The sequence below is a fragment of the Leptonychotes weddellii genome, chromosome 5, assembly GCF_054177405.1.
Source record: "Leptonychotes weddellii isolate Sample4059 chromosome 5, ASM5417740v2, whole genome shotgun sequence".
NCBI classification, from domain to species: domain Eukaryota; kingdom Metazoa; phylum Chordata; class Mammalia; order Carnivora; family Phocidae; genus Leptonychotes; species Leptonychotes weddellii.
The window spans coordinates 81,701,343-81,726,921 of NC_138373.1; the positions used below are offsets into that span (position 1 = coordinate 81,701,343).

The 25,579-nt window shown below is 38.1% G+C and overlaps 2 protein-coding genes and 1 non-coding gene across 4 annotated transcripts in view; all 3 read left to right on the plus strand.

Annotated features, from left to right (window-relative positions):
• PLEKHA5 (pleckstrin homology domain containing A5) overlaps positions 1-21,592 on the plus strand; it is a 228,800-nt gene extending 207,208 nt beyond the window's left edge. Inside the window, exons 25-31 of one of the 2 annotated variants that reach the window (XM_081821312.1) lie at positions 8,975-9,093; positions 12,652-12,861; positions 13,757-13,897; positions 14,290-14,414; positions 16,366-16,511; positions 18,578-18,683; positions 20,714-21,592. In XM_081821312.1, coding sequence (XP_081677438.1) covers positions 8,975-9,093; positions 12,652-12,861; positions 13,757-13,897; positions 14,290-14,414; positions 16,366-16,511; positions 18,578-18,672 — 836 coding nt within the window. In that variant the 3' untranslated portion in view covers positions 18,673-18,683; positions 20,714-21,592. The remainder of the gene's footprint in view (positions 1-8,974; positions 9,094-12,651; positions 12,862-13,756; positions 13,898-14,289; positions 14,415-16,365; positions 16,512-18,577; positions 18,684-20,713) is intronic. The other variant, XM_081821313.1, reaches the window with a different exon arrangement.
• Positions 1-25,579, plus strand: part of AEBP2 (AE binding protein 2) — a 281,379-nt gene that overhangs the window by 138,293 nt on the left and 117,507 nt on the right. The gene's annotated exons all lie outside the window — the stretch shown is intronic.
• On the plus strand, positions 24,389-24,580 carry LOC115942554 (U2 spliceosomal RNA). The gene has a single exon (XR_004077182.1). It is a non-coding gene; the product is annotated as a U2 spliceosomal RNA (small nuclear RNA).

Consider the following 25,579-nt stretch of genomic DNA (forward strand, 5'->3'; position numbering starts at 1 on the left):
CTCTCTCTCTCCCTCTCTTCTTCTTCTGGGATCCCAATTATTCTAATATTGTTTTGCCTTATGGTATCACTTATCTCTCGAATTTTCCCCTCATGATCCAGTAGTTGTTTCTCTTCTTCTCAGTTTCTTTATTCTCCATCATTTGGTCTTCTATATCACTAATTCTCTCCTCTGCCTCATTTATTCTAGCAGTTAGACCCTCCATTTTTTATTGCATCTCAGTAGTAGCCTTTCTTATTTTGGTCTGATTAGATTTTAGTTCTTTTATTTCTCCAGAAAGGGATTCTCTAGTATCTTCTATGCTTTTTTCAAGCCCAGCTGGTAAATTTATAATCGTTATTCTGAACTCTAGTTCCGACTTCTTCTATCCATACTGATTAGGTCCCTGGCAGTCATTACTGCCTCTTCTTCTCTTTTTTGAGGTGAGATTTTCCATCTTGTCATTCTTGCAGAAAGTGGTGGCTTTTCTATTTGGAGAGTTGCAGCTATTCTTAGCTTTCTGGTTAAGTTCACAGGTGTTTAGAATGATTTGATAGCTATCTAGCTGAATTCCTGGGACCAGACGAAACTAAGGTCTCCTACTCCTCTGCCATCTTGTACTATCTCTTTTAGATTGTGGTGGGTTTTTTTGTTTTGTTTTTTAAGATTTTATTTATTTGACAGAGAGAGACACAGTGAGAGAGGGAACACAAACAGGGGGAGTGGGAGAGGGAGAAGCAGGCTTCCCGCGGAGCAGGGAGCCCGATGCGGGGCTCGATCCCACCCTGGGATCATGACCTGAGCCGAAGGCAGACACTTAACGACTGAGCCACCCAAGCACCTAGATTGTGGTTTTTAAAAAATCTCTAGGAGCCCCTGGCTGGCTCAGTCAGTGGAGCATGCAGCTCTTGATCTCAGGGTTGTGAGTTTAAGCCCTATGTTGGATGAAGAGATTACTTTAAAAAAAATGATAAGTAAATGTTTTTTGAAGTCTCTAAAGAGATTCTTGGGACAGTTATGGAAATTTAAGTATGTTCTAGAGATTATCAACAGTGTGATATTGTGGTTATATAGGAAAATGTGTACATGTCTCATAAAAAACTGTATGTGTGTGTGTTCACATGCAGTTGACTTGAACAACATAGATTTGAACTATGAGTGTCCACTTAAATGCAGATTTTTTTTCAATAAATATTGTACAGTACTGTAAATGTATTTTCCATATGGTTGTTTTAATAGGGTTTTCTTTTGTCTAGCTTACTTTATTGTAAGAATACAGTATATAACACATACAACATACAAAATAACGTGTTAGTAGTTGCCGGTCAACAATAGGCTATTAATAGTTAAGTTTTTGAGGAATCAAAAGTTATATGCAGTGGCATCTGGCTGGCTCAGTCTATAGAGCATGTGGACTCTTGATCTTGGGGTCGTGAGTTTATGAGAGGAGGAATCCAGTAATTTAAGTGGAGCACTAAAATGCCTTGTGACAGTACAAAGCTCAGAACCTGAACAAATTAGGAATCTGATAGGACACCCCCTCAAGTAAAGCTGGAAACCTCTGAGGGCTATACTCTCAGTGAAAACTGATTAATTAAATTTCATCAAAATTTAAAACTCCTCCCCATTAGAATGGGAGAAAATAGTATATATATCATATGACAAAGGCCTTGTATTCAGATTATATAAACAGTCTTGCAAAGCAATAATAAAGACAACCCAATAAAAGTAGGCAAAAGACTTGGAAACAAATAAAGTATACAAACATATGAAAAAGTTTTACAACTGATCAATCATAAATGCAGTTTTGATGCAAATTAAAATCAGTTCACACCTTCTGGAATAGCTAAAATTAAGACCTACTACCAAGTGTTTGTTAGGACACGGAACAGTTGGAATTCACACACACTTCTGATGGTGGTATAAGATAGAACAACAGTTTGGTAGTTTCTTACAAAATTAAAATTAAATTAAATATGCAATTATCATATCCAACAGTTCTCCTATATATTTACCTAAAAAAATAGAAACATCATTCCTCAAAAAAACTTCTACAAGGATTTTTACAGCAGTTTTAATTCATTATAAACAAAAATTGGGGGCAACCCATATGTCTGTAAACAAGAGTATGGATAAACAAGTTATGATATCTTCATATAATGGAATACCCCTCAGCAATTAAAAAACATTGATAGATGTACATGTGTGACTCTCAGCAACTTGTATAAATATGAAAAAAATTACGTTAAGTGAAAGAAGTCAGACATAAAGAGACAGGTATATGATTCCCTTTATATGAAGTCTGAGAATAGACAAAACTAATCTATTGGTGATAGACAACAACAAAACAGTTGCCTTTGGCAGAAGGGTGGGATTGACTGGAAGGGAATTTTGTGGGGTGACGAAGATGGTCTATCTTGATTGAAATGATTATACAGATGTTGTATGCATATGCAGCTAGGGATAAGAATGCATTTATCAAACCTCACCAGTTGTGCATTTAAGAATTTAAGATCTCTGCATCTTAGTTATACATTTTGCCTCAATAAAACTAGGAAAGAACAGTAAAGACAGAAACTGGAGAGTTTGAGGCACCTGGGTGGCTCAGTTGGTTAAGCATCTGCCTTCATCTCAGGTCATGATAGCGGGGTCCTGGGATTGTTCCCTCCATCAGGCTCCCTACTCAGCGGGGAGTCTGCTTCTCCCTCTGCCCCTCCTCCCCCCTACTCGTGCACTCACTCGCGTGCTCTCTCTCTCAAAAATAAGTAAATAAAATCTTTTTTAAGAAAACAAAAACAGGAGAATTTGCCACTTACTGTCATTTGAGAGAGTTCTGCAGCACTTCATATAGAAGGAAGGTGGTCAGTTATGGAAAGTCTGAGAAGCAGAGAACTAAAATATTTGAAAGCAATAGCATATAAAACAGGAGGAAATTTGTTGGTATTAATATGTTCTGAAGTCCTTGTATTGTTCCAGAGGATGGTAATGATCATGATTACTTTTACACTTTAATAAGCGTGCATGCTTAAGGATAAGATAAAGAAAAGAAATAGACTGTATAGTTTCCAAACTAGTAGGGAAGCAAACCGGACGAGAATCCAAAAGAAGAAAAAGAAAATACAGAGGAAGTGGGAAAAATGTTAAACAAAAAATAGGGTGGGGGCGCCTGGGTGACTCAGTCGTTAAGCGACTGCCTTCAGCTCAGGTCATGATCCCAAGGTCCTGGGATCAAGCCCCACATCGGGCTTCCTGCTCCGCGGGAAGCCTGCTTCTCCCTCTCCCACTCCTCCTGCTTGTGTTCCCTCTCTCGCTGTGTCTCTCTCTGTAAAATAAATAAATAAAATCTTTAAAAAAATAAAATAGTGGCAGAAATAAATCTAAATACATGAGTAATTATAATTATAACAAATATAATTAGACTAAATGCTTCTCTTGAAAGAAGAAGGTTGTCAAACTGGATTAAAAATAAAATATAGCTATGTCATGTTTATAAAAACATCTAAAACTTAAGGCAACTAAAAAATTTAACCTAATGTTGAGGGAAAACATCAAGTTGTAGAAAGATACATAGCATATAGCTCCACATATGTGTAAGTTAAAAATATGCAAAACTGAAAGTTGGGGGTTTTTTTTAGGATTTCAAATATTACAGAACTATTAAAAAAACGAGGGGGAAGATAAATGCATAATTCGACAGTTAATTACCTCTGAGGAGAGACAGGAAAGGAGAGGGGATTAGGGAGTGTTTTAAGGTCATGATGATATTTCTAAGCTATGTGATGACCAAATGGGTTGGTCATTCTTTATGCTTGCACATATTTTACATTTAGTTCTTTTTATCTGCTCTGTTTAATAAAAACAGTAAAGGGGAAAGTCTCTTTCATTTATCCAATCAATAATCGTGTAGTAAGTGCTAAGTAAAAATTTGGGTAGTGTATAAGTTAATGAAATATCAGGCATATAGCCATGATTTGGAGAAACTTTTTTTTTTTTTTTTTTTTGAGAAACTTTTAAAGCAGAGGTTCACAACCAGCCACCTACAAACCAGATCTTTGTTCTCCTTGTTGATGAATACACAATACACGGCCAAGATTAAAAAAAAAAATCAGGGAGTATACAACACTTGAGCAGACACTTCACAAGAGAGTATATTCACATAGCAAATAAGTGTATGAAAAGAAGTGCAGTGTTGGGGCGCCTGGGTGGCTCAGTCGGTTAAGCGTCTGCCTTCGGCTCAGGTCATGATCCCAGGGTCCTGAGATCGAGCCCCACATCACTCTCCTTGCTCGGCAGGAAGCCTGCTTCTCCCCCTGCCTGCCACTCCCCCTGTTTGTGCTCTCTCTGTGTCTCTCTCTCTGACAAATAAATAAATAAAATCTTAAAAAAAAAAAGGGCAGTGTTTGTAGTCACAGGGAAATGCAGATTAAAACCACAGTGAGATTCCACTTACGGCATACCACATTGCCCCAGTTAAGACTGGCATTACCCTTTTAAATTATCTAAATGTTTTTAGTAGTAGTTGTAGTAGTTAGTTAGTAGTTTTGTAGTTTGTAGTAGTTAGTGGTTTTGCTGGGATTTTCCAGATATACAGTTATGTCATGATTGTAATTTTCCTTTCCTCATTTTATGTATCTTCCTTCTCTGGAGCCGGTAATTGCACAATAGTGTTAATAGAGAAGGTAGTGGATATCCTAATTCTGTTGTTGACTTAAGTGGAAATGCTTTTAAATTTTTCCCATTGATCATGGTACTGTACTGGCTTTGGTGTGGGCTATCTACATTGATCATATCGTGGAAGTATCCATTCATTTTCATTTCACTAAAGCTTTCCTTTTTTTTTTTTTTTTTAAGATTTTATTCACTTGAGAGAGAGTGAGAATGAGCGGTGGGGAGAGGGAGAAGCAGACTCCCCGCTGAGCAGGGACCAAACGCAGGGTTTGATCCCAGGACCCTGAGATCACAAACTGAGCTGAAGGCAGACACTCAACTGACTGAGCCACCTAGGTGCCCCAAGTTTTCCTTTTTCATGAAAGGATACTGAATTTCATTAAATGCCTTGCTAGCGATCATGTTTTTCTCTTTATATATTAATGTATTGAGTTACATTTACTAGATTTTCTAAATTAAACCATCCATTTGCAGGGCGCCTGGGTGGCTCAGTCAGTTAAGGGTCTGACTCTTCAGCCCAGGTCTTGATCTCAGGGTTATAAGTTCAAGCCCCACGTTGGGCTCCACAGTGGGCATGGAGCCTGCTGAAAGAAAGAGGTTGGGGGGGAGAGAGAAAAAAATTTAAAAACCATCCATTTGCATTCCTAACATAAACCTCATTTATGGTGTATTTTTCCTTTAAGGTGCTACTAGATTCTATTTGATAATGATTTATTTCATCCTGTTGAATTAATAGTTATAAATATTTGTAAGTATTAATATTTATGAATAAATGTGGAGTTTTCTTAGCCCACAAAAAAAATGTGTTGGTTGCCACCATTTTTTTTGTTTTAAGATTTTATTTATTTGAGAGAGAGAGAGCATGATCAGGGGAGGGGCAGAGGAAGAGGGAGGAGAGGCTCCCCACAGAGTGCTGAGCCTGAAGCCGAGCTTGATCCCAGGACCCAGAGATCGTGACTTGAGCCAAAGGCAGACACTTAACTCACTGAGCCACCCAGGCTCCCTGTTGGTTGCCAGCATTTAAAGATTGGGATTTTGGGGTGCCCAGGTGGCTCAGTGGGTTAAGCATCTGCCTTCAGCTCGGGTTGTGATCTCATGGTCCTGGAATCGAGCCCCACGTCAGGCTCCCTGCTCAGCAGGGAGTCTGCTTCTACCCCTTCTCCCTGCTCCTTCTCTTTCTCACTCTCTCAAATAAATAAAATCTTAAAAAGTAAAAATAAGGGAACATTCCCTGTGGTTAAAAAAAATAGGGACTGTGGGGCGCCTGGGTGGCTCAGTTGGTTAAGCGACTGCCTTCGGCTCAGGTCATGATCCTGGAGTCCCTGGATCGAGTCCCGCATCGGGCTCCCTGCTCAGCGAGGGGCCTGCTTCTCCCTCTAACCCTCCCCCCTCTCATGTGCTCTCTCTCTCTCATTCTCGCTCTCTCAAATAAATAAATAAATCTTTAACAAAAAAAAAAAAAATAGGAACTTTGTAGCTTTTCTTAAAAACTCAGTAGATCTAGGGGCACCTGGCTGGCTTAGTGGGTAGAACATACAACTCTCTCAATCTCAGGGTTGTAAATTCGAGCCCCACCTTAGGTGTGGAGATTACTTAAAAATAAAAGATTTAAAAAAAAAAAAAAAACAAACCCTCAATAAACCTAGCCAGAATGCGCCTGTTTCAACAGCACTGGTTTCCTGGACCTGAGTAGCATCTACTCGCTTCGGGTAGGAAATGGGGGGAAAGTTGCTGTATATCACATGTGTAACATTTTTAATTCCTATGGGCAAAGTGTTTAGAGCATATATAAAATAAGGACTACACCTTATATCTTATTCCATTCTTTTTTCTGGCTCCTATGTAGTCATAATGCCCCATGATCTGTATTGGATAAATATGACCAGTCAAGTTTACAAAATTTAGCAATTTAATAAATGACTTTAACTCATCAGTAGGAATTTAATTGAATTGGAAAAAGTAAAGAAGTTGATAATTATTTGTTCCATCAATGCATGGCTTTACTGACAAAAAATACCTTGTCTGACATATGTTCTCTATTCGGTTTGAATTCTTCCTCAAAATTTGCCTCTTAAAACTTAGGTGTTTGGTTTTTTATTTTCTATTTTTAATAATCTCTATACCCACATGGGGCTCGAACTCACAACCCTGAGATCAAGAGGTGAATGCTTTCCCAACTGAGCCAGCTTTGTACCCCTAGGTGTTTGGGTTGTTTGTTTGCTTTTTAACTTATAATCATAAGCTCTCATCTGAATAAATGTCTGAAGTACACAGATCAATTATGGTATAATTTGTGCCATGTGACTTAAAGTGGGGCTTTTAAAAATGGATCACTAACTGGGGTAATAGAGACTTTCTCTTTGAATTGCAAAATTACCTATATTGTGTATCAGTTCAGCTCTTCATATTCTTAAATATACAACCTTATAATATTCATAGAGTTCATAAACAATATTAAAACCTAAGCTACAGGGGTGCCTGGGTGGCTCAGTCATTAAGCGTCTGCCTCCAGCTCAGGTCATGATCCCAGGGTCCTGGGATTGAGCCCCACATCAGGATTCCTGCTGGGTGGGAAGCCTGCTTCTCCCTCCCCCACTCGCCCTGCTTGTGTTCCCTCTCTTGCTGTGTCTATCTCTGTCAAATAAATAAATAAAATCTTAAAAAAAAAAAAAAAGAAACCTAAGCTACAGATTGTTTGGTGTATAAATTAAAGGAGTCCTGGATGATTGACCTACCATTTGTCTTGGGGGAGAAATTAGACTTCCTTTTTCCTTTTTCTCCTTAGTTGATGTAACTGTTAAGTGAGCCCAAAGAGAGTGGTATTTTTCTTTTTTTTTTTCCCTAAGGAAACCATTGAGATATTAACAATTTGTTCTTTTACTAATGTCCTCAGTGGATGATAGTGCATATATTCTGCTTAAACAAGATGACTACAATATAAATGCATATTTTATATGTTAACTTATTTTTAGCTGCTTTTATTTTTGTTGCGTTAATGATTTTGTGTTGTATGTTTTGTTTTCTATGGTGTGTGTTCATTTTAGAAATTTTTAAAATTACAAAAGAGAAAGTGGCAGTGATTACTTATAGATAACTATTGATAACGTTGTTAGTGGACTCTTTATTGAGACAGTGTGACTGAAAAGAGACCAAATGGAAATTAAGGACATTTAGGTAAATCACTTAACCTTTCTGGGCCATGCCTTTCCTGATCTTTAATATGTGAGAGGATTAAGGTCCTTTCAATCTCTGAAAATGTTGTGAATGGAAAGAAGGCTAAAGGAGAAGCCCCAGCCATGCTGCTGCTGAGCTATATGGACTTGAGGAAGTAAATCAATGCAGACACTGCACTTCATTTACCTTCTTTCCTTTAGAAGGTTGTTGTGAGGATATATTATCCATTGTGTATTTCTAATTTTATAATTAAAATGTTTGATATCATCTGTTAATCTGTAGAACCTTAGGTAGAGTACATTAATGGAAGGCTACTACATTTTCCCTGGCCCTTTTCAAACAATAAATTTGCCCTGTAGAGCCCCTGGCTGGCTCAGTCAGTAGAGCATGCAGACTCTTGATCTCGGGGTTGTAAGTTCAAGCCCTACTGGGTATAGAGATTACTTAAAAATAAAATCTTTAAAAAAATAAACAGGGACGCCTGGGTGGCTCAGTCATTAAGCATCTGCCTTCGGCTAAGGTCATGATCCCAGGGTCCTGGGATCGAGCCCCGTGTTGGGCTCCCTCCTCCACGGGAAGCCTGCTTCTCCTTCTCCCACTCCCCCTGCTTGTGTTCCCTCTCTCGCTGTGTCTCTGTCTGTCAAATAAAAAAATCTTTAAAAAATAAAATAAAATAAATAAACATAAGGCTGGCAATTAGAGACATTTTGGAAAAAAATAAAAATAAATTTGCCCCTTTTTTGAGAGAGAGAGCACGTGCACACTAACGGGAAGGGGGCGTGCAGAGGAAGAGGTAGAGAGAATCTTAAGAAGTACAGAGCTCATGATTCTGAGAAAATGACCTGAGTGGAAATCAGGAGTTGGACGCTTAACTGACTGAGCCACCTGGGCGCTCCAATAAATTTGCCTTTTGATTTTAAAAGCCTCAGAGAGGTGGCTGTGTGGCTCAATCAGTCAAGCGTCAGACTCTTGATCTCAGCTCAGCTCTTGATCTCAAGGTTAGGAGCTCAAACCCTGCTCTGGGCTCCACACTGGGCACGGAACCTACTTAAAAATAAAATAAATAAAAGCCTCAGAAATTGAGTATGTCAAAAGAAAGCATTATGTTGTGTGAAAGATGTTTTGTACAACTTACTGCTGTTTTAATTTTTAGGTTCCCACTTTCCTGTTGGAGTAGTCCCTCCCAGAACAAAATCACCAACACCTGAATCTTCGACAATAGCCTCCTATGTAACCTTAAGGAAAACTAAGAAGATGATGGATTCAAGAACGGTATTTAACTAGAAGTTAATTTCTAGAAGGATTTTTAATCCTATATATTGTTTTCTCATACATAATTTTCTTTTTAGTGTTTCACCAAAATTTTTTTAGATACTCTAAGAAAAACTTAGTAATCTTAATTTTTTTTTAAATTACATTCAGGAAATTAGCACCTAGGGGACAGACCTACTCAATACCTAATCTAGGTTTGTTTTGATCAGCCTTGAGTTGATGTCCATCCACAGTTTGTGGAATATAGCTACCTTATATTACATTTCTTGACACCTCTAAGAATTTCTTTGATGAGACTGATAGACATGTCCTTTAGTCAACAAGGTAATGGATTTCCAGACTACCCTGAGTTTAGAGGGCCTTTTAGCTGTGGTAGATTTGGAGTTTGCCAGTCGTCTGGTGACCCTGAGAAATGTGAATTGAGATTGGGAAATAAATTCTATATTTCACATACTCATCTGAGATCCATTTAATTCAACCTGCTGTAAACCAGTCTAATCTTGGTCATTTGGGGAAGATTATCAGGGTACTTAACTCCTTTTCAACCAGGTAGTCTTAGAAATTTGGGCTGCAAAAGAATTTTTTTTTTTTTTTTGAGAGAGAGCACCAGTGGGGCTGGCAGGGGAGGGGGGAGGTAGGAGGGGCAGAGGGAAAGGGAGAAGCAGACTTCTCACTGAGCAGGAGCCCAATGCAGGGCTCCATCCCAGGACCCTTGAGATCATGACCTGAGCTGAAGGCAGACGCTTAACTGACTGAGCCACCCAGGTGCCCAAGAATTTTTTTTTTTTAAGATTTTATTTATTTATCTTAGAGAGCATGAGCAGGAGTGGGGCAGAAGGAGAGAGAATCTCAAGCAGACTCCAAGCTGAGTGCAGAGTCCAGCACGGGGCTCGATCTCACAACTCTCAGATCATGACCTAAGCCGAAATCAAGAGCCAGATGCTCAACCAACTGAGCCACCCAGGGTGCCCCCAGAACTTTTACTTTTCATCTTTATAAATTCTCTACTAATTTGGTATGAAGTAATTTGATAATTTTAAACTGTAAGAATAAAAAGTACTACAAATGATAAGATCTATGGTTATTCTTGAAAGATATTAAACTACAGCTACAAAATATATGCCCAAAACATCTGACAAATTTATATACAAGAAATATATTTTTAATTAGTACAAAATTATAAAGACCTAGAAAGATAATTATTGTAGAATAAAAATTAATGAATTTCTGTATATCCATATTACCATTAGCAGTCATGGTTTTATAATAGTATCATTTGTTCATAGTTAGGCATTTTTTTTACTGATTGAAAGGCTATTTTCTTTGGAAATTATAATGCTAAAATAAACAGAAAAAGGTTGGCTCAGTTGGAAGAGCATGCAGCTCTTTATCTCAGGGTTTTGAGTTCAAGCCCCATGTTGGGTGTGGAAATTACTTAAAAATAGAATCTAAAAAAAATAAAATAAAATTTAAAATAAAAATGCATGTTAAGGGATGCCTGGCTGGTTCGGTCAGTAGAACATGCAACTCTTGATCTCGTAGTCATGAGTTCAGGGCCCACATTGGGTGTAGAGCTTACATTAAAAAAAAGTTAAAATGTGTGTTGAGATGAAGAAGAAAGATATTAGTGGATTTTGTATTCTATAACTATCTTTTTTTAGTACATAACTATCTTAAGTAGTAGAAAATTGTACATAACCAAGTACAGGTAGGAAGAGTATGGAAGACTACACTTATATAATATTGGTACAGGAAAGACCTTTATAAGCAAAATCAGTGCTAGATTAAAATACTTGGAATATAACAGACAAGTTCATAATATATGAGGAATGAATATATGTCAGTTATTTTTAAGAGTTTCTTTATGGAAAATATATATGATAATTGTTCAACCCCATAATAATTTATAAATACTAAAACTGCAGTGAGATACTCTTTTCCAGTTATCGCTGGAGAAAAAGATCTAAAAATTAACAATATTTGGCATTTAAAAACAGTAGATATTTACAATATGACAACTTGGAAAAGGAAGTTGCAGTGTGACATTTTTGCATAAGAGTAGAAAAGCGAGGAAGGCTACATGTTTGTAGTTACTAAAAATAAAAGGATAAAATAAGAAACTTAATAAAATCCAAAATAAAAACAAAAGGAAAGGGATGCTATAGTAGCCAGTTCCCAATCTGTATCTAGAGTTTGCTTTTTTTTTTTTAATAGTTTTTTTGGTTTTTTGGTGTTTTGTTTTCCAAAGCAAATGTGTTTTATTTTACATATAAAAGAGAATCACCATCACTTCTGCACATTAAAGCTTTTCATTTCCTCTCCCTTTTAGTTTTTACTTGAGCTCTTTAAGATATTGATTCTATACAATTGAAAATGGCTCTAGTTGGGGTGCCCGGGTGGCTGTCGGTTAAGCATCTGCCTTCGACCCAGGCCATGATCCCGAGGTCCTGGGATTGAGCCCTGTGTGGGGCTCCCTGCTCAGTGGGGAACCTGCTTCTCCCTCTGCCCCTCCCCCTGCCTGTGCTCTCACGTGTGCGCTCTCTCTCTCAAATAAATAAATAAAATCTTTAAAAAAAAAAAGAAAATCATTATTAAGAAAGAAAGAGAAAAAAGAAAATGGCTCTAGAGCTATAGCTCCTTCCCTGCAGGCGTTTTTCAGACTGCGGGAGTGAGAACAGATCTTCGAGGGTTTGCCTGATACACTGCTTCATCACGAAGTGCTTACTCCACCCTGGGTTTTTCCAAAAGCAAACAGCGTCACCAGTGTCTCGCAGTCAGTCCCCGCCAACTCAGACCAGAGACATAAAGAAACCGATGGATTCTGTGCCATAGATTCTAGCATATGTTTAATCTTTAAATGTTCTATGATATAAAATAAGCTAAAATTTGCTTATGACTAATACTGAAGTTCTTATTTTGCATTTTATACCAATATTGTTTTATATCTTTAATAAGAAAGTAAGAAGTAAGAATGGGTTATTTAATGTGACTAATGTTTTTAAACCCTTCAGTAAACCATAAAAATGGGTCATATATATATATAAAGTTTTTGAATAAAACCATCTGATTTATGGAAAATAATATTTTTATAGTTCTGTTATTGATCACGAACTAAGGATTTTTCTCTACAGGTCTTTTCACAGTAAATGTGTGACTTAAAACATCACATTTTCATTAAAATAAATCTCTGGGGTGCCTGGCTGCCTCAGTTGGCAGAGCATGCAACTCTTGATCTTGGGGTTATAAGTTCGAGCCCCATGTTGGGTGTAGAGAGTACTTAAAGATAAAATCTTGGGGAAAATTTTTAAAAAATAAAATAAATCTCTTATATTTAGAAGCTGTGCCCCTTCCTAGTTTGAGTTTTATACAATTTCCTGTTACAGTGACCATGCATCACCAAATACTAGTGAAGGATAAAACAGTTTGCCTTTCTGGTGTTAACCTCTACTTTTGACTTAGAGAACAAAATGAATGCATTTTAGAACATTTTTTATTCCAACATACTTTTCAGAAGTTATTCTGCATCCTTGTATTCATATGTCTATGTTTAACTTAAAGGAAAGGCCCAGAAGTGCAGTGGAACAGCTCTGTTTGGCTGAAAGTACCCGACCTAGGATGACTGTGGAAGAGCAAATGGAAAGAATAAGGAGACATCAACAAGCATGCTTGAGGGAAAAGAAAAAAGGATTAAATGTTATTGGTGCTTTAGACCAGTCACCCTTACAGAGTCCTTCAGGTTTCAGGGATAATCCATTCAGGATTACCCAGGTATATCTATTGCATTTAATCATTCTTCTGTGTAAATCTAATGTCACTTGACTCGGGATCATGGAGTTACATGATTGATGGATTTTCAAAAATGTCTACAGTATGGATAGTTACTTTATATTATTTAATTCCCATAATAATAAGCTAAGACAGCTTAATCAAATGGAAATAGCCCGAACTCAAAAAGTCAGAGCTATGTTACTTGTTGGGTGTCCTTGTCCCAGTTGTGGACTCACTCTTCTCTGCTGTAAATCAGATGACAGTATAGCCCATCCCATCGACTTCACAGAGATACTAAGCAGATAAAAGTGCTTTCAGCAACTGTCAAATGCCAAGATAGTCCCCAATTCTCCCTCCAATAAAATGTGTATTACTCTGTGTCCTAATTTAACATGACCTAAATTGTAGTAGGAGAGAGCTTCTAAATAAAAGTTCTCAGTCTACTGTTCATCATATCCCAACCCCACCCTTGTAAAGTGATACCATTCCATTTCTTATGATTTGTTTGTTACCCCAATTCATAAATACAGAGATAGCAGACTAGGGAGCCTGTTTGAGTGGCTTCTGTCTGGTTGTCCCTGTTAGTACGCATGTATCAGCTGAAAGTGTTGCTCTTCCTTCCTAGAAATCCCCTTGCCATCTAATCAAGAGCTGGCGGGCACTGCTACTAAAGATCCAGCAGATTAACAGTTGAATAATTACACATTCTACAAATTACAGGATGGATGATTAAAAGAGATGAGAAAAAAATGTGTGGAATACTGATATATATATATATTTTTTTCCTCTGTTGGTTTTCATAAGGAAACCTCCTTGTGAGTGAAAACTAACAGGTGCTATCCAGAAACGTACATGGCTTTGTGGTATGAATCTCTGCTATGTATCTTTTGGACAGACTCGAAGAAGGGATGATAACATTAAGGAATTGGATACCGTCATTAAAGAAAATGATGTAAAGCCAAACCATGAAACTCCCGCAGCAGAAATTGTTCAACTAAAAGAAGCAGAACCTCAAAATACGGATTTCAGCAAAGAGGTAGAGATTATTTTAGAACAGATATTCCACAGGGGTAGATTTCTGAAGATTAGATCAAGTGGTAAGGTTGAAAATAATTATGGTTCATTTCATTGCAGAGACCGTAAGTCTAAGTGAAATGATAGGTTTTGTTTAACTTGAGTGGTATATTCAGCATCAAAAAATGGGTTAATTGAACATTTAAAACATAATCAAGGCTAGAATAAATTACTGTTAACCCCAATTAAAGAATCTTATATCCCAGAGCTGCTAGCTATTAGCAATGTGCATCATCCCTCTAGGCAAATATTTTTCATATACTTGAATCTAAAGATGTATTTCAGTAACTATTTGACAGGGTATCATTTTTTAACAAACTTCTTTTTTGAATCATTTTTCTTCTTACTCTATAGTTTAAAAAAACTGAGGACATTTTTTCCAAAACACTTTTCAAACCTGAACCAAATGGAGTAAGTTCGGAGGAAGTGATGGATAAAGAGGGAAACCAAGAGAAAATGCCCGAGGATGTTTCATACAGGTAATAATTAGGGAAAGTGACAAAGGAATCACTCCCAAAATTATGTAACAGTTAAGAATGGGGAACTTCGGAGTCAAAAAGTCTTGGATTCCTGTCCCAGCTTTGCTACTTAAGAAATGTAGGATCTTGAGCAACTTACTCCCTAAACTGCAGGTTCCTTACTTGTAAAAATGGGATAATAATAGTGTCTATATATCACAAATGTGTTGCGATGATTAAGAAAACACAGGTATAGCACTTAACACAATGCTTGGCACCTAGGAATTCAGTAAGGACCTTTAAAAAGCATAAAAAGATACATAAGCTGTATCAAAGTCAGCACCTCAGCATTGCCTGCATAATGGATCGTATAGACACAGATCAGAAATCCAAGGTATCTGATGTATTCCAAAAGCTACTGTGATACGCTATTTATTTTTTAGCTGTATTGCTTAACTGGCCTTCTTACTTGTATGTACTCAGTCCCACCCTTCATTAGAAAAATTACCAGAGCTGGAAAAAAGAAATGCTGTGATTTAATGTTACTTAGAATGCCTTTATTTCTTCAATGAATAGCAAGATAGAGTTCGAAAAACTTTTGCAATAGCTGATAAGAAAAAAAAACCTGCTGTTTTGTTAATAGGCATAGATTAAAACACATCTAGTATGTTAAAAATTTGTGAGTTTCGGAGCGCCTGGGTGGCTCAGTCGGTTAAGCCGCTGCCTTCGGTTCAGGTCATGATCCCGGGGTCCTGGGATCGAGCCCCGCATCGGGCTCCCTGCTCAGCGGGAAGCCTGCTTCTCCCTCTCCCTCTGCCTGCCTCTCTGCCTACTTGTTCTCTCTCTCTCTGTCAAATAAATGAATAAAATCTTTAAAAAAAAAAAAAAAAATTTGTGAGTTTCATGACCCAACAACAACAAAAAATAGTTTGTTGGCCACTTTGGACAATGGTAAGGAATTGACTTCTTATTCCAAAACCTTTTACATAAAGGCAAAGAATCAAGTGTTTATCTTGCCTTTCCCAAATAAACTGCAGCCAAAAAGTTTTCGAGGAGATACTTTTCTTTTTAGAAGAATTTCATTCAATAAAGAATGAAAGACTGAGAATATCACTGTTTTGCTAACCCTAATGAAATAAAGGATTTGAACAATAATATTCCTCAATGGCTGGAAAAGCTGAAAATCTGACAGGGAACTTTGTAATGAGTGGGTCAAGAAACTTTTGAACTCACTGATCATTTTTAACATCACGAAAAGAAACAACCTGTTCTGTGCATGAACCCTACCTAATGAAATATATTACCTTTCCCCCTAAAATCTAAATCTGATTCAGCCTCAAAGTCCTTATCAGTTTATGAAAAATAAGAGGAATATGATCATCAAAATACAGAATATGGTAAACTATGTAGGACGGATAAACCAGGTTCTTTCACCTAAGTGGCAAAGAATAAAAAGGATGTGTGGGATGGGTTATTTTAGATTAAAGTTAATTTTAAGAAACTTCTCAGGCAAATACAATACATAGACTTCAGATCTGCTTGAAACCGATAACTATAAAATGCTATAATGAGGCAATCAAGAAAATTTGAGCACTGACTGGATATTTGATGACATTAAGGTTTTATAAATACAAACTGAAGTGTTTATAGATCGAATGATATGTCTGGAATCTGCTTTAAAATAATTTGGAGAGTAGGAGACTGGGAGTTTAGGTGAAACAAGATTGGTAAAACGTGGATTACCTGAGTGCACAGGTTTCATGTATTATTATAATGCTCTCATTTTTTTATGTTTAAAAATTTCTATAAAGGGGGCAGAAAAGAGATTACAAGTAAAATGTTAGCAGTTACTAGCTATAGATGGTGGCATCTTTTGTGTATGGTTAAACATTTTCATAATGATAAATTGGAAGAAAAAATTTTACTGTATTTTGTAGTAACAAGTTGTAAAATATCAATCTATTTTCAGTAGCCCTCAAGATGAGATACAGATCATAAATCATAAAGCAGAAAGCCACCCTGAAGAGAATATAAAGGACAATATTCATGAGCAAGAAGAAACTATTGTTTCTTATGAACAAACTCCTGAGGCTTCTAGAGGAAATCAAACGATGGCAGGTAGATATTACACATTTCATACTTTTCTCCCTGGGGTTTCCTCTGAACCTCTGAATTCATATTTTGCCTTCCCACATGCACCTTCAGGAAGGATGCCACTTCTGGAAAGGATGGAAAGGGGACCTCGGCCTAGATCCAGAGTGTCCTGGCTTGGGGATCACTTCCTTCTCTCTCTCTCACTCTCTCTTCATCTTAACCTTAACACATATGCCATAAATTTTTTCTAAAAAGATCTTCCAGAACGTGGAAAATGTACCTGTTTCTCTGAGGCTGGATTCTCAGAATAGTCACAAACCTACCACTTTGGGAACTGTAGAAGATTTAATACCTAATAGTATAGGTTTGTTTGGCCACTGCTATAATCCACATGTGGGTTTCTCTTTGATAGAAGGTCGTGATCCATAGCATGTCAGAGGATAGGGGCTCCTGGATGGCTCAGTCGGTTAAGCAACTGACTGACTCTTGATTTCGGGTCAACTCATGGTCTCGGTTATGAGATCGAGCCTCGTGTGCTCTGTGCTGGGCGTGGAGCCTGCGTAAGATTCTCCCTCTCCCTCTGCCCATCCCCTCACCCTCCCTCCCTCTCTAAAAATAATTTTTTTTTTAACTAAAAAATAAAATAACAAAAATGTCTATGCTACTTTCAGGATTTTTTTTTTTCCTTCACAGATTTGATTTTCTCTTTTTTTCTTTATGATATTGGGAAGGGATGGGGATGGGGGATCATAAAACTAGTGCACATTATCAGCATTGCTTCTCATAGTCCATAAGCAAAAAACCATTCTTAATAATCCTCCCTCCTGGGGTACCTGGGTGGCTCAGTGGGTTAAGTGTCCACCTTCAGCTCAGGTCATGATCCCAGGATCCTGGGATCGAGTCCCACTCGGGATCCCCACTCAGCAGGGAGTCTGCTCCTCCCCCTGCTTGTGCACACACACTCTCTCTCTCTCGCTGTCTCTCAAATAAATAAAATCTTTAAAAAAAATAGTAATCCTGCATGGAGCACTGGGTGTTATGCACAAACAATGAATCATGGAACACTACATCTAAAACTAATGATGTAATGTATGGGGATTAACATAAGAATAAAAAAATTTAAAAAAAACACAAACACACTATCAGCACGCCAGGGAAAGAAAGGAACATCCCACTTTTTATAAAGAGTATCTATTAAAAACCTGTAACTAAAAAAAAAAAAAAAAAAAAATAGTAGTCCTCCCTACTTTGACCCTCCTCCCCATCATTTTGCAAAAGGGCAAATACAGTGAAATTCAATTATTTGGGACTGTTCTTAGGAAGAACATGGGATTCTGGCAGTATTCTCTATAGCTTATATACATATGCAAATTTATGTGATAAGTCGTGTTTCCTTGTAAAAGATATTAAGCACTGTCTTTTCTTTTGCCTCTCTCATTTATAAGGCATTATGCACAGGAATTCTCCCTTTTTTTTTTAATTATCAATGACCACTTTCTGTTTTTGTTTTGGCACAACTGCATAAAGTGTGTGGGTGTATTAAAATCACAACATTTAAACTATCGATGGTATTTAGCTGCATGGAACTAGAAAGGCTTTTAAAAGTGAGACCCAGAGGCGCCCAGCTGGCTCAGCCAGTAGAGCATGGGACTCTTGATCTCAGGGTTGTGAGTTCAAGCCCCATGTTAGGTAGAGTGTACTTTAAAAAAAATTGTTTTAATTAATTTTAAAAAAGTGAGACCCAACAGGAGTGATTCATAGGTAGACACCTAAAAATTAACCTCAAAGCCAAAAAAAAGAGGGGGGGACGACGACAAGAATTTTCTTTTCCAATTTTGTGGAGGTACAATTGACATAAAACATTGTGTACAATGTCTAAGCTTAAGGTATAGGAGGAAGAAGAATTTTTAAACAGTCTTCAAGAGACATTTCATGCTAAATAATAATTGTCAATTTCAAAGAACCCAGATACAATTATTAATTCCTTCCTGAAGCATGTTCTTATTTTATGGGATCACAGCGTCCAGATTTCCTTCTCCAGATGTGCCCTAAAGATGTTTACTTTCTTGCGTTCTCTTGGTGTGTTTTAGTGCAAAGTCTGTCCCCGTCTCCTGAGTCCTCAGCATCGCCCGTTCCAGCTATTCAGCCGCAGCTCACAGAGGGATCTCATTTCATGTGTGTGTAGTCTCGGAAAAAGTACGTCCGTTACTCTTTGCATTTGTGCTTGAACTTGAGAGTTTTTAACTGGAGTTCTATTCACTCGTTGGTTTGGTGAACAAAAACTTGAGATTGATCCTGGACTGTGCGTTAGGGATCGCTGGCAGGGCAAGGAGGCTGTGTATTTGGGCCATGGCCAATCACTCAGATCTCCAACATCATCAGCCCTTCCAGTGATTTGCTACGTGACAAAATTTCTCTGTCTCTTATTTCATCGTCCATAAAAACAGCAAAACGAAGAGCGGATGGCCCGTGCCAAGACAAGCCTCACGGTGTTTTGCAGCTGTGCTCCCACTTAGCATTCCTTTCCATAGTCAGATCTGAGAATTCTGTGGAAGCGATTACATGTTGATCAAGTAATGTTTTTTACAGCTCGTGAGACATGTCTACCGCGTGGGCAGTCTGTTAATTATGTTAAAGTACAAAGGAGTGTTTGTGGTACGGCCAGCTACATGGAGGCGTTAAGATCTGTCAGAAATTATTTTGAAATAATTAATTTATTTTAAGTAAGGGAGGTCACTACTAAAAAAGCTGTGGGTGAGGCCGGGGAAAGGAGGAATCCTTACTTGAACATTGTTCCTTGGACCACAGTCTAAGAGCTGAGAATAATTTTCTAAGGTCTTTTAACAATTTTATAGAAAAATGCTAAATTTTACTTGCAGTTTTGGACTTGTAGATATATACTCTTTTTTACTTTTCAGGGAAACTGAGATATGGAGTCATTTATGCCTTTTTCTGCATTTTTTTCTCATACCATCTACCAGATCTAGGAATATTGTATGCTTTAGGGTTACCACCAGTTTCTGTTAAACAATTATAAGCAGCAAAAATACATAGAGCTATTACAAACATTGTTGCTAACATATTCTTTGACTTTTAGATTCTCAAAATAAATTAGTACAAATACTAAATTGACTTATCCAGTAGTGCTTATTTTCTAGAATCTTCTTCCATTCATACCTTCTTGTAGCAACTGTAACATGTGTCCTTTTGTTCATCTGGAAGGATTTATGTCTGTCTTGTCATATTTGTAACTTTTATTTAAGATTATGTCTACATAGAGCCTAGAAGAGACCTTTGTTTGTCAGTTGGTATTTATGCAGGATTGACATCCTTTCTGGAGTTACAAACCACCTGTTTGTTATAGTCTTACCTGTGTCTTGCCTCTGTCACTCAGGCATTTAAACTTTCAACTTACTGTGTTTTGAAGTGACAGAAAAATACCAGAATAGGAATAGTCAGCATGCTTATCTGATTCGTCTTGTGCGAGGACTTGATAGATGGCCTCTGTCCGTCTTAGTGGAGAAGTGTACATTAAAATCCAGTTTCATTATCTTTTGGCTCAATAAACAGGTTACCATTCTTTGTACACAGACCAATGATAATAAAGAATGTTGTCTGACAATAAAGAGTATGTACAGTTAAAACTCAAGTACATTTCCAGGTTCCTTAAGTTGTTATTATTGGATTTTGTTTCGTTTTACTTTCACTGTAAGAGCCAGTGGCATGACATACTGGAATGGCGTCCAGTGACTGCCGGCTATTTTCTAGACTTCTGGCACACAGCCACCTGGGATAGCTGGTGGCGCTCAAAGCGGCGTTACTTTGTCTTCTCACTGTGTGTATGTCATCTCGCTGACTTAGTTGTTTTGGCAGGTTTATATAAACCTTTGGAAAGGTTTATAAATGACAGTGCTGCATAGGCAGCTTAATCTATATCCTAGCAAAGTTATGCAAATCTTTGCTCATTTTGTTGATCTTTTGGATTGAGCCACAAATTTGGTTACTTTTTTTTTTATTCTGAATTGTTACTTAATTGCATTCTTGGCTTTGTGAATTAAACCTATGAAATGACAAGAAAAGGTCCTTCCATTGTATTATGTCTTAGGATTTTCGTGGCCATGCTTGTCAGTTCCGTTGTTACAGAACACTGCCCTCAATTACTTTAGGAAATTGTCACTCATTAACTTTGCAGGTGTCAAGTAATTTTCCCTGTCTTTATTTTTCAGCTATACTGACTCCTGTTGAAACCATTCAAAACTAAAGACATGGACCTTCAGCAATGTGAGAAGATATTGTACAGTATATTTTAAATCTATGAAATTCATAGTTCTGATGCTTTTGGCCACAGAGCATCATTTTATCACTTCTGGAAAATGTTTATTCCAAACAGCTTTAACGGCTCATATGTACACTCCATAATCTCAAGGTTGTTGTTCTGACACCAGCTTGCTGCTATGATTTCAGAGCACATAAGCAAAGGTGCTTTTTTAATGTGCAGTCTACAGCCAGATCTTCCTTAGTTGCTGATTTCCAGATTTTGATGTTTCTAAAGTTTAGGTGGATTTATATTTCCTTTTGCTTTTTCAGTACATAAATTTAGTTACTACTTCCAATGAAGCTCGTTTTCCTGTTTTATTTTCTTTTTCTTCCCATTTTGGCTACTGCAATGCTTTGTTTCACACTTGATTTGTAAAAATTTTATATATATATATTTAAAATGTGCCATTTTATTATTGCTAAGTGAAGTATGTCCCGTTTTCTGCTATAATTATTTCTCAGTCAGATTGCAACGTCAGCAGTTACCACCACACTCTTGTCAGCCTAAACACAAATGTTACCGCTTACTTTTTCGTATTAAAAATACAATTTAAAATGTAGGTATTTTGAAGGACTGGGCTTATACTTCAATTGGGATAGATGTGTACAGCAATAAGCAGGTTTTCAAATCCAGTACTTAGTTTGTGTACAAATGTAATTATGTTCATTGTGTATATATTATACAATGAGCACATGTAAGTATTAAAGGCTACTTACTATTGTTTAAATGCAAATGTTCATATCTCATTTCTTTTTTATCATGTTAAATAAATGTTGATGTTCTTAAATCACTTGTGTTAAAATTTTTGCTCTTCCCATATAAAGTGGAAAGTCTGTGGGGCACCTGGCTGGCTCAGTGAGTAGAGCATGTGACTCTTGATCTCAGGGTTGTGAGTTCAAGCCCCACATTGGGTGCAGAGATTACTTGAGAAAAATAAATCTTTGAAAAAATAAGTTAATTAAAATAAATGGAAAGTCTGAGACTCAAGGGACTTCTCGATGAAACAATAGTCTGTTAATCTTACCATTGTAGACAACATCATAAAAAGACCTTTTCTGCCCTCCAGGCCGCTCTCCCATGTGAGAGCTCAAGGAACTTGAGGCCCAGGGAGATACATTGAGTGGCCCAGAGTCACATTATATTTAATGACAGAATTTGGACCAGAACATAGTTTTTTTTCACATTTCCTTGGAGGCCATTGGCTGAATACTATCGGGCTGGTTTCATTTCTCAAAGTCTTCCACACTTATTTCTATTTGTGTTGTGGAAGCTAGCTTCAAACATCTGCTTTCTCCGCTCAGTGGATTGGGCTTGAAGAGGGGTGTGTGGAGCAGAGGGTTATTTCTCTGACCTGGGGAACTAGAAACCGTTTCATCATCAGAAGTAGGACCCTCAGAGATCATTTTCTCTTACAATACATTCTTAGCAGATGTTACGCTCTTCAGAATCAATTACATTTCTTTCCTCTATAACCTTTTGTTCATGCTATATATTGTTCCCAGAGTAAAGGAAATTTGATGCTTTTGGATTCCTATATGAAATGGCTGAAACTAAATTGGCACTGGTCAGTCTTTTTTTTTTTTCCCATGCTATAGTAAAGAGGATTTAAATTTAATTCAAAATGCAGATGTATAAAAATTCATCTGCTCCAAACAGAAACACAGAAAATGAAATGCAAATAGATACAGTCTATATTGTAGGAGGTGAATGAGAAGAGAGGTTAAGATGGAAGGAGAGTGTTCAGTTCACTGTATCCACATAAACAAGTTTATGCATACCGCCTTTATCTGAAGACATCATGCCAAAGTCTTCCAAAGGAAATAGGCTACAGATTATTATTTCCCTCTAGTCACCATATGGTTATTGTTACAGATCTTCCAGTCAGTGTGTTGGGGGGAGAGTGACTGTTGTTCTTTCGTTTTTCCTTGGGTTTTTTTGGTGAGGCTTTTTAAGTCTGTTGTGTATGTGTGGTGTATGTTACTTTGGCTTAAACACAACATTTTTTTGAACTGTTTCAAAAAGGAAAAATGTCCCATACTGGAATAACTAGAAGCCTAGGGAGTTTGGAAAAAACAGTATAGAGTAGTTGTAACTCGGGTCAACATTTCAGAAAGCCAGATGAAAATCCCGTACTTGCAAACAATAGGTCAGCACAGGTACTTGTTACAGAATATAGCAAAAGGAACTATTCTCCAAAACTGTGAACTAGATCAGTACTCTCTATCTCACCTAAAGCTCACCTTACTCAACTCCTGCTGTCTTATTGGACAGGTGTGCAGAGAGCCCAGGAAGTATGGAGACTTCGAGTAAGGAGGGCGACAGACAAGCAGGGAAGGCCATTACTCCAAATGCAGGGTTGTTATGGGCGCCACCTTTCCAGCATGGAAGCAAGCTCCAAAGTTTAATGCGTGTCCCTGTTGGGTTGGTTACTCAGACATCACGCCCAAGTCCCCCACATGCCCCTGCCCCCAGTTGATAGAAAGTTCACGGTCTGGGGCTCCTGCGTGGCCCAGTCGGTTAAGCGTCTGCCTTCAGCTCAGGTCATGATCCCAGGGTCCTGGGATCGAGCCCCACATGGGGCTCCTCACTGAGAGGGGAGTCTGCTTCTCCCTCTGCCTGCCACTCCCCCTGCTTGTGCTCTCTCTCTTTTTCTCAAATAAATAAAATCTTTTTAAAAAAAAAAAAAGACAGTCGGGGCGCCTGGGTGGCTCAGTCGTTAAGCGTCTGCCTTCGGCTCAGGTCGTGATCCCAGGGTCCTGGGATCGAGCCCCTCATCAGGCTCCCTGCTCCGTGGGAAGCCTGCTTCTCCCTCTCCCACTCCCCCTGCTTGTGTTCCCTCTCTCGCTGTGTCTCTCCCTGTCAAATAAATTAAAAAATCTTAAAAAAAAAAAAAGACAGTCATACTCCCATGGTGGTCAAAAATTAAACATAATCATAAACAAGCAATCTGCAGACTTCTTTGCATATCCACAAAAGTATTTTTAAAAATTATGTTTCCCTTTGCACATTTTAAGTTTGACACCTTTAGTTTTTCATAAGTTGAGATCGTCGAAAAGATGCAATTTTTAGCATACTATCAATTTAACTTTGAAACTTTTTTTTTTAAGATTTTATTTATTTGAGAGAGGGCGAGAGAGAGAGAAGGACCAGGGAGAGAGGCAGAGAGAGAGGGAGAAGCAGACTCCCTCTGAGCAGGGAGCCCGACATGGGGCTGTATCCCAGGAGCCCAGGATCATGACCTGAGCTGAAGGCAGACACTTAACCAACTGAGCCACCCAGGTGCCCCTATCAATTTAACTTTGTAAAATAAAACTGTTAAGTCAGTTTTTTTAGTGTATCCAAAAGAATATAAATACTCTTTTGATTGTTTCATCATCCATTTTTTTTTTAAGATTTTATTTATTTGACAGAGAGAAGGAGAAGCAGGCTCCCCAGTGAGCAGGGAGCCTGACGTGGGGCTCGATCCCAGGACGCTGGAATCATGACCTGAGCCGGAGGCAGTCAGTAGAGCATGTGACTTGATCTTGGGGTCGTGAGTTCAAACCCCGCCTGGGTGTAGAGCTTACTTTAAAAAAAATAATTCATCACTTCTTGGCCTTCTGGCTAACATCAAGTATAGTTTCTGTTCTTATCAGTTTAATATCTGACATCCTCTACCCAAGGACAGTGTATGAAGTGGATTTTTGGAGCAGTGAGATGGACTAGGAGCTTGCTCTGGCCACTCCTTGCATCAACCTCCTGATATTGCAATACCTCCAGAAATAGTGCACCCCCCCCGCCCGGGGGGCTAAAACAAAGATTCAAAAAAAATAAAAGATGCAAACAAGCTTTTTTTTTTCTTTTTAAGTAATCTTTATGCCCAATGTGCAACTTGAACTCACAATCCCAAGATCAAGATTCCCATGCTGTACCCACTGAGCCAGCCTGGCACCCTACAAGCATTTTTTTTCTTTAAGGTTTTATTTATTAGAGAGAGCACAAGCAGGGGGAGGGACAGAGGGAGAAACAGACTCCCCTCTGAGGGGGGAGCCCGACATGGGGGCTCAGTGTCAGGACTCCAGGATCACAACCTGAGCCAAAGGCAGATGCTTAACCAACTGAGCCACCCAGGCGCCCTACAAGCTTTTTTTTTAAATAGGAAAATTTACATCATCCTTTTTCTCCTTGAACTTATATTTTCCATTTTACTTCATACTTGATCACAACAAATTATGATACATAAAATTAAATGATTTTAATTATTTCTAATTCCATCCATTTCTGCAAGATCTGGTTACTCAGCCATTATAGCCATTCACTTTTTCACCATCCTGGAGGATTTTATACCCTGAGGTGTAAGAGTAAGATTCAGACAAGTTTTTCATACTTGAAGGAGAAAGGAGCTAATGTGAAAGGAGTGCCTTGATCTCAGGAGTCGGAGGGGTGATATGTTTTACTGAAGAGTTCACGTGGAAAGTAAAGTTCTGGATGCCAAGTCCATTGAAGTCATCCTTGCCCACATACCCTTGAAATGTTTCTGTGTACTGATTTGAAGAATGCTGTCCTAGGCTATTTGGCCATTAACATATTTGTAAGCGGGCGCCTGGGTGGCTCAGTTGGTTAAGCGACTGCCTTCGGCTCAGGTCATGATCCCAGGGTCCTGGGATCGAGTCCCACATCGGGCTCCCGGCTCAGCAGGAAGCCTGCTTCTCCCTCTCCCACTCCCCCTGCTTGTGTTCCTGCTCTCGCTGTCTCTGTCTCTGTCAAATAAATAAATAAAATCTTTAAAAAAAAA